This window comes from Chelonoidis abingdonii, chromosome 2, assembly GCF_003597395.2.
Source record: "Chelonoidis abingdonii isolate Lonesome George chromosome 2, CheloAbing_2.0, whole genome shotgun sequence".
Classification (NCBI taxonomy): Eukaryota; Metazoa; Chordata; order Testudines; family Testudinidae; genus Chelonoidis; species Chelonoidis abingdonii.
The window spans coordinates 161,383,711-161,392,739 of record NC_133770.1 but is presented as its reverse complement, the minus strand read 5'-3'; the positions used below and the strand labels follow the sequence as shown (position 1 = coordinate 161,392,739).

Sequence of the window (9,029 nt, the reverse complement as noted above, 5' to 3'; positions counted from 1 at the left end):
TAATTTAAAATTACTTTTTTTTCCAACTGTTTCAATGAGCCATTTTTAAAGTTTTCACTAAAGATGGATACCCATTTACCAATAATTCTCAAGCTTCTGGGTACAGTCGCTGCTACCTATCCTTTATCTCTAAATTTGTCAGTCTCATACTCTCCCTGTACACAAGTACTTGCAATTTCCTTTTTCTTGTTTAAAGGTGAGCTTATTATTCTTGTTTTATTAAATGCACACCATTCAAATACACTGTGTCAGGTTAATGGAGCCCTGTGTTCTGAGTGCGTGATGTCTCTTTTTGCCTTTTGACAGGCTAGCTAGAACCCTGTGGATAGGGAGGATGGCTCTGAGTGTACTGCAACCTCTTAGTTCTAGTGTGGAGAGGAAGCAATGTGTATTAGCATGTAACATTGCTGGTTGGGTGGAAGTGGAGGCAGTGTCCTCTGTACATTGCAATCCCTATACAAGCTATTAAAGGAAAACTACTATACAAAGCTGGGGCCTTGAGGTCTAGGGGTGTCCTCTTCCTGCCATGTTTCACACTGCAGGATGTAAAATCCTGTGGTCTGTGCCATACTTTGAGCCTCTGCCCCGGTTGGGTATGAGGGCTTTCCCTTTAGGGTGTCTCTTATTTGAAAAGATGAGGCTGGGTTAAGGGGTCCCCTGCAGCTCTGTCCTCAAAGGGGGCAGCACCACCCCCTGTCCCTAGGAGCGCAGGGAATGAGACCCTGGGCCTCCACGATGGGGCACGAGCTCTGCTCTATTGGGGGGGGGGAGGGGTGAATCAGGCTCTGAGCCTCCCCCATAGCCCTGGTGCCTGGGCTCAGGCTGCTTCCCTGCCGCCCTAGGCCGCAGGCCCCAAACAAGGCCGGACCCCTATCACCTAGCAACGCTGCTCATTCAAGATGGTGGGGAGGGGGAGAAGGAAAGGGTTCCCCCGCAGTTTGGTCACGTGAACTCGGAGGAGAGCTGTTCCTAAAGGCGGCTCAAGGAGACCATTAGCGCAGGTGGCGGCAGTGCGCGTGCGCCAGGAAAGGGCCGGGCGGGGGTGAGGCGAGGAACACCAGTTGGTGCATGCGCGTACAGAAGCACAGAGACGGTAGGTGGCGCCTGCGCACGAGAGGAAATGAGGGGGTTGGCGCTTGCGCCTGCGCCTTCTCTCCTCGGGAGGCGGAGGCAGGTTGGCGCCTGCGCGCTGACGGTGTAGGCTCGGGGAGGGGGTGGGGAGAAGAAGGGCTCGGGAGGAGCCGCTGCCGCCGCCCGGACACCGAGCGGATCCGGATCCCTGCGCCGCTGCCACCGTCGTCAGCGGGGCCTACTCAGCCGCGGTCGGAGTCCCGGCTCCCCGGGGGAGGCCGCGGGGGGAGGGGCGGTCCGGGAGCCGACGCGGGGAGGCGGCACCATGACCGGGCGCGGCCACAACAAGCTGCCCACGACCGAGCGCATCGTGAAGGGTGAGGGGCCGGGACGCTGCCGGGGGGCAGGGTTGGGGCTGGGGGCCCCTCCCGTTCTCTGGCGACGGGGGTCCGGGCTCGGGGGGCTGCCGCGCTGTGAGTACAGAGGGGAGGAGCCTGGGGGTTCCCGTAGGGGGAGGGAGACTCGGGCGGTTGGGCTGGGCATCGTTGGGTGTGTGGGGGGGGGGTTCTCGGGTGAGGGTTACTGCGCTTGGGAGGGGGCCCCGAGTGTGCGTGCGGGGGCTGGGGGACCCTGCGGGTCACTGTCTGGAGGGAGCAGGTGGATGAGTGATGTGGGCTAGGGAGCTGTTTTTCCTTCACAGGTGAAGGAGGGGAAAGAGATCAGAGAGTTGAGGTTTGTGCCCCCTTCCCTTTGGCGGGGGAGGCAGTGTGGGCACGTGGGCGACTCCACTTGCCCGTTTCCAGTCTGGGCATTCAGACTTACTGAGCCGAGCAGTGGCCAGTGCTGATATTCTTTCTGCTCTAAGAAGGGTGGAGATTTCCCCTTGTCCTTCTGAGCCCCTGATGTGCAGTGCACCTCATTTTTTGCCTGCACGTGAGTGTCTTCCTGAAGTCCTCCTGTTTTGACATGCTGTGCTTGGTGCACCCTGTGCTGGGCACCTCCCATAGTAGACGATATTTTAAAATTACTGATGATGTTGGAAGCGGTTAATAGAGAAGAGGGCAAAATATTAATTGAGAAGTTCCTGGATTAGTTGGAAGCTTGTACAATGTAGATCTAGATGCCCTAATTAATCTAATGCCATCTCTCATGACCATGTATTGGAGAACATCTATTTTATATGTTTACATTTTTGCTCAGTAGCCATCACTACTATACAATTGCACAGTTACAAAGGCTGCTGACTTGGGCATCTTAAATTGTTATAGGTTTCAGAGTAGCAGCTGTGTTAGCCTGTATTCATAAAAGGAACAGGAGTACTTGTGGCACCTTAGAGACTAACAAATGGATTTTCCTGCTGATAACAGGTCATCTTAATTAGCGTCTTAGATCTGGTATGGCATCTTCTCTGTATGTGTATATATAAACTCTTCTTATATGTTCCATTCTGTGCATCCGATGAAGTGGGCTGTAGCCCACGAAAGCTTATGCTCAAATAAATGTGTTAGTCTCTAAGGTGCCACAAGTACTCCTGTTCTTTTTAAATTGTTATATTCCGTCACACTACTCTTAACCCATCTTGTTATAGGACTGAGATATGAACAGGAATATCTCAAATTTCACATGTATGGAGTCTCTACTGACCATTTCAGTGCTTACACTGTCACCTCTACCTGCTACTCTAACCTGGCCCCAAATGAATTTTTATTTGTTGTGTTCAAGTGTTAATAGCTCTACTTGATACATAGACAAAGTGGAATGGGGTGGCAGCCTGGACCCTGAGGTTCCCGTGAGTTGCTTAGATGTTTAACATTCGGTCTTTTTTTGTGATTTTAGTTTAATATTGCTGCTAGAAATGAGAGGGTCCTGTCAATTCAGCTGTCTTCTATATTAACACTATCTTAGCTTACATTATAGCTGAGCCTTTGGACTCCTTTCTGTGAAATCCCATTAACAATTACATGTGCATTGTGGATGCACTGGACTGAATACATTTAATAGAGTAGCTTTGGGGATTAGCCAGCAGTGTAATAATATCTAGAAAGCCAGAGTTTGGGAATGGCCTTTGATAATTAGTCCTCAGCCAGGTGGAGCTCACACACATGTAGCGAGTTATTCACTGGAGCTTAAAGGGAGACAGTATGATCATTCACTACACAAATGCGTGCTGACAGTATGTAGTGAAGCCTGGGGGATAGTCTCATAAGGAGGCTGCCCTATAGATAGAGTGCTGTGATTATGGATGTCATTCCCGAGGTAGACTATGAACCTTATTTGGACTGGCTTTGGATGTCTGGGGAGGAATTTCACCATCTAAAAGAAAAAAAAAAAAAGGAGAGGGGAATTTTTATTAAAAGGTGGTTGCATTGTTTGTGGTATTTACATTTTAAACCTAAAGAGAGATAAGAGCTAATTTTGTTCAGTCACTGCATTGAAAAAGTCTCTACTGTTCTGTTGCATATTTTAATAATGCTTATCTTATAAACTTACATTTCCAAAGGGCTGTGAAAACATTAGCCTTAATTATGTTCAGTCATAAGCAAGTGGAAACGTAGTTCCTCAAGTTTGTCTACTTACAGCTATTATTTTAAAGCTGCTCAGTTTTTTAATCCTATGTTAGGCCCCCTTGTATTTCTGGTTGATCAGATATCACTATTAAGCAGCTTGGCATATAACCAAGTGATGTCTGTTTTAACCAAACATCTTAATTTTCAAACACAGTTAATAGTTTAGACATGGCCAAAAGTAGGTCTCCGTGGAAGCTGTCAGGATGTTACTTGAAGCAGAATCACTCAGCTGTTAAGATAGGTGTAGTTTTGCCTTTTTAAAATAAAAACTAAAAAGGCTTGGCATAGATCAAAAGCTTATGACATGCAATAAAACTTCAGAATGGTGGAATATGATACCTTTCGTAAGACGTAAGCCCTCTAAAATGGGACTGCAAATAAAATTTCTCTACAGTCTCCTTATTAGCAGTCTCAGCAATGAGATTAAGAATTGGGTGGACCATGGGGACTGATTTCCCTTCTCACGCCTATTGGTGGATCATCTGGGACAGAGGTGTGAAGCATGTTGTTAGGGAATAATGCTGTATATCGCTTCTCTGGGTAAACAGGGCATTGATCTACAAAGAAGTAACTTGTAAAAATAGGCCTTCAGACATGTCTGTTATACAGTAATGGTTCCATTTCATTCTACATGAAGTATAAACTGTCACCCTTGGCTGTAAAATAAATCCTCTGGAAAGTAGTGGTGACAATGAGAGTAGCTATCTGCAATGGGGATCCTGATTTTTTTTTTTCTTAACCAAAAGTTAAGTCCTGATGACTCCAGTGGACTGGAGAGAGCAACCTGCCTACTGAGCTATGTTTATTTGTCTTTATGAAGAATTCTTTAAAAAACCCTGCTATTGTTGTTTAAACACTTGGCCAGATCAAGGCAAAGAAACAAGAGCCTCATCTTAACTTGGTGACTTTTTTCAGGAAGAAGTAATGTCAGTGTGTTGGGATCCTGACTAATCACTATGAGGAACTGAATTGCTAAAATCTAGCATTTTCTCTTTTGGCTGCAACTACCGTTTCATGTTTCTCAGTAATCAGCGTAATAGCTTTATAATGTAATACTTAACACTTGTATAGTGCTTCTGGGTAGCCACTAATTTGCAACCCTTCTGTGAAATATGAAAGCATATTCACTGTTTTACAGCTGGGGAAACTGAAGCACAGAGAAATAAAGTGACTTTCTTAAGGCCATGCAGTGAATGATAGCTAATGCTGGGATTAGCATTTAGCAGTTCCTGCTTTGGTCGAGACCACATTGATAGACGTCTCCCACAAACAAGAATTGTTTTTTCGGGTTAAGATTGAGTTTCACCTTTCAGAACTCCCTGTGTGCTCCTCTCTCTCAAACACTTAAACTTTGTCAGTCTCATAGCTGCATACCCATCTTATTTGTATTAAGGGAACAGCATAAGAGGGGGTGAGTTTAAAAGCCCTCAGCTTTTCTTTGTTAGTGTTTGACCTGCAGCTCTGACAATTCACCCAACAAGTTTATCATAAGAACATTTAGCTCTCAAGATAAAACTGTTTTTCTTTCTTTTTTCAGGAGTCTAGTTCTTGGTTTGGATTTTCCAAATGTGAGTTAGATCTCAAGACCTATGGCAGCATGCCATGAGGAGTTAGCCAAGAGAGTAAACAGCAAGTCTAGGAAAGAAGGACTCCTAATAAGAGGTAGCCAAAACTTGGAGATTTCAGTGTTTATGGAAATGGAAGACACTGCATGCTGGTCAAGGTGATGCCTTAACAGAATGCTTGTTCAGCTCAGATGAGGCATAGTTTTTGAGCGGAATATAAATGCGCAAAAGGTGGCTCATCTCGCTCTTTTTGTGCACGCCGTGTTCTATATATCATTTGTGGCATGGGCAACTCTTAGTATAGGGGTCTGATTATGCAGTCCATATTCAGGCAACAAAGAATCCTGTGGCACCTTATAGACTAACAGATGTTTTGGGGCATGAGCTTTCGTGGGTGAATACCCACTTCATTGGATCAGGCAAAATTCCCAATGACTTCAGTGAGAACTTTGTCACTGAGTGAGAGCTGTAGGATTGATGCTAATTTGATATATTCTGCTTTTCTATAGCTTTGAAGGGGTTCCTTCAGATTGTGACAAGGCGAATCAAGATGAAGCTAGAAAATTTGCTGCTTTACCTTGCTAAGTCAAAACTGTTCTTGAGACCTTGCGCTTCATAAAAAGTTGTGGTTTTAAAATATGTACCTTGTTAACATACAGTATTCTTATTTTGAAGTTGAATATATTTCTCCCCCATCTGAGGTACTCACAGATGCTGTACAGTTATTTCATAACACAACACATAGATAAAAATATTAAACAAATACTAGCCTAAAACTGCGTACACTGGGAATGGGAATCTTATAAGGAGGCATAGAGATGGACCTTAATATGAGGGAAATGTTTATTAAAAGAAATAAATATATGTTTGAGGGTCTTCATAATAGCTGCCATAATATTTAATGTTCTCTTTTGTGAGATTGGTTTATCTTGTCTAATGTTGTAATATTATAACTGAGAATTAATTTATGAAACACTTGGGGGGGGAAAGAGCTATGGGTAGTGGTTAAAAGTAGGAACAAAGGGTGCATACTTGTTTGGGGGACAATGGGAGCTTTCTCAAACCTTGGGAGTACCACGCTAAAAGTGCCAATGCTATCTGACTTAAGAAATCTTAGTGGGATCCCTAAAAGCCAGGTGGTGTCACAGCACAAGTACTCATCTGGACAAGGCTCCAAGTCCTGAGCATAGACATGGCTATACCATTAAGGGCTGTAGAAATCTGGAGAGCTCACTGAATATTCCTTAATGATTAACTGATCTTTTATGCCCCACAGACACGTCTTAGCTCAGGTGGTCTTAATTTGATGTGGTTTGAGAAGGGACAGCTTGCAGCCTGGGCTTGGATTGTCTGCTGCAGAATTCATGCTAATGCTGTCAGATCATACATCCAAAAATGTAACAGAAATCAAATGCATTGCAGACCGTGGCGCTCTGACTAATACCTTATGGGAGAGTGGAAGATTAAACTATAAGGTGCATCTGGTATTAAATGTCTCCTGCCCAGTCCTGTATATTAGCCGTGGCACCGCCAGTTCATGTGTCTAGCAACCTTTGTAATATGGACCTGGCTAGAGCAAGTGTCCTAAACCAGGTCTTGGTAGCTAAAAATATGACTGCTCTCTCTTGTCATTATGCTATTCTCTGATTTTATATGCATTTTAGCAGAGGTGTCTGTGCTGCTACCAAAGACTAAAATGTGGTAGCAAAGATAGAAAATCATGGATGAGGCTTTGTGAAAATATAAAAGGCTGGGGTGCATTTGTATTTCTTTGGAGAACCACATATGAAGTATCAGAATGGTGCAACAACATGGAAAGGAGGGGGGGAATCTCATGTGTAAATGACAAGAGTTGCTGTTAAATTGTGAATCCTCTGTATATAATGTGATTTTTCTCTATTCCTATTATCTGGATATTCTTCTATGAAAGGTTAACTCCGTTCTTCATATTAAGGTCTGTACCTGCTGCTCAGAAGCCGAATTCTCTAGCAGTCAGAACAAATGAGTTCAAATCAGCCAGGTATCTTGATGAAATAAAAATGCTTAGTATTTTTCATTTAATAAAAAAAGAGACATGACTTGAATCTACCACTTCCAGCTGTAATATCATTTTCAGTGTTTAGCTGGTTTTATGGTTAGAAAATGAAGGAAGGCTGCTTGCTTAGGAATTGAGTCTGCAGGAAGTAGGGCAGGGTGCCGACTTAAAATAGTAATGAAGGCTGGCCTGTTTGTGATGAACAGAGCTATTTAGGTAAATCCTGGAGTCCCAGTGGAGGCAGAGCCACACATTAATCTCAAGATATTAGCTTGTAGACCAGTAATTGTCTGAGTTTATCTCTGACAACTCTTTATTGGTTTTCAGGCATCTCTTGTTCAGTCCCTTACGCTTCTGTACAGATTGCCTTGCGATGCCGGGTATGTTTACTAGCTGTACAGTGTGTTAATGGGTTTAGACATTATTAAGCAGTTTGAAGCAAGGGAGCGGGCTATGTGAAAGCAGCAGTGTTAATATATAAAACTCAGCTGTAAAGCTCTTCTTCAAGACTGGTCTCTTGGCCTGCAGTACTGAGCTGGGTTGGAGTCCTGTGTCAGGAGTACAGTGAAAGCTTATGGAGAACAGAATGATTTCTGTTTGATGGTATTGGTGGGCTCCACAGGGATGTCAGTCTCTGACTAGAAGGCTGATGGGCTGACAGGATGAAAAACAGTTGGGAAGAAAATGGGATGCATGAAGAAAGCCCTCATTGATGTGGCAGACCCCAGCAGGGATAGGAGAATGAAATCCTGTTCTGCTCTTTTTTTTTATCTTAAAGACTTAATTTGCAGAGAGTGGTAGTGTTGTGCTATCTGGACTGCACTCCTGACTTCAAACCTCCAATCTCTGAAGAGGAAGTCTTACTGGCTTCTCTAGCAGCAGCATCTCCAGCTATGAAGCTATAGTAGGTTCTTGCTATGTTTCCATTAGTAGCAGAGGTAGATGTGAGTGTATTGAGTAATATGACCTCTTGCAGCTGGGAGTCTGGGTATGTTACTTATGTGAGACGCCTAGGTTTTATTTATGAGATCCAGAAATCTAAATCCAGCTCTTCACTGTTGATTTTTTTTGGGGGGTGGCGGTGGAGGTAAATACCTTCTGGCTTCTGCAAGAGCTATGGTGATGGTTTCTGAGACTTAAATTTCGAAACACTTTCTCTGACCCCACCCCAAGCTGAGCAGGACCAGGTGAGGTAGATATGCAGTGTTCATTCCCATAGCCAGCTACAGATGGCTTTCCATTTCGTAAGCAGGCGACGGATGGTGATCATGCATAAAATGGCTTTAAAACGAGTAATAAGATAATTCGTCTTATAAAATTGCAGTGTTCAGATTTGTAACCTGAAGATTTCCTAGAGCATGGCCTATAATAAAGATATAAAGAAGAATTTTCTTTCTGTTGATAGTTTTAGTTTTCTTTGGATGATTACTGTAATGTGACTTGACTTTTTTTACCTATGTTCACACCTGTAGGATTAATTTTATGGCGCTTACCAGGTTTTATAATTTATTTATGAATAAGACTGTAAGAAAGTCATGATTTTTTTGGTTCAAAAGCTGTTGCCACGGTTTGTGAAAGCTGTGGCTTTGGTGCAGGGCCAAATGTGAGTGTGTCAGGTTGCAGTGCCATTCACTCAGTTGGCCTAATTCTCCTCCTTCCTACTCCACCCCCACACCCACCCTGTCATGACAGAGGAGCAGCTGGGCCAACTCTGAGTAAGTGGCTCTGCACCCCTGTAAGTGGATGGCATGACGGAGAGATAGCCAGACCAGATTTGAGTGAGTGGCATTG

The 9,029-nt window shown here is 44.2% G+C and overlaps 1 protein-coding gene across 7 annotated transcripts in view; it reads left to right on the top strand.

Moving 5' to 3' along the window:
- Nucleotides 1-1,203: 1,203 nt before the first annotated feature.
- PPP3CC (protein phosphatase 3 catalytic subunit gamma) overlaps nucleotides 1,204-9,029 on the top strand; it is a 52,412-nt gene continuing 44,586 nt past the window's right edge. For 3 of the 7 annotated variants that reach the window (XM_032800885.2, XM_032800883.2, XM_032800882.2), the window contains exon 1: nucleotides 1,249-1,448. In XM_032800885.2, coding sequence (XP_032656776.1) covers nucleotides 1,397-1,448 — 52 coding nt within the window. In that variant the 5' untranslated portion in view covers nucleotides 1,249-1,396. Of the gene's footprint in view, nucleotides 1,449-9,029 lie in introns of all 7 variants that reach the window. The other 4 variants (XM_032800888.2, XM_032800887.2, XM_032800884.2 and 1 more) reach the window with 3 other exon arrangements.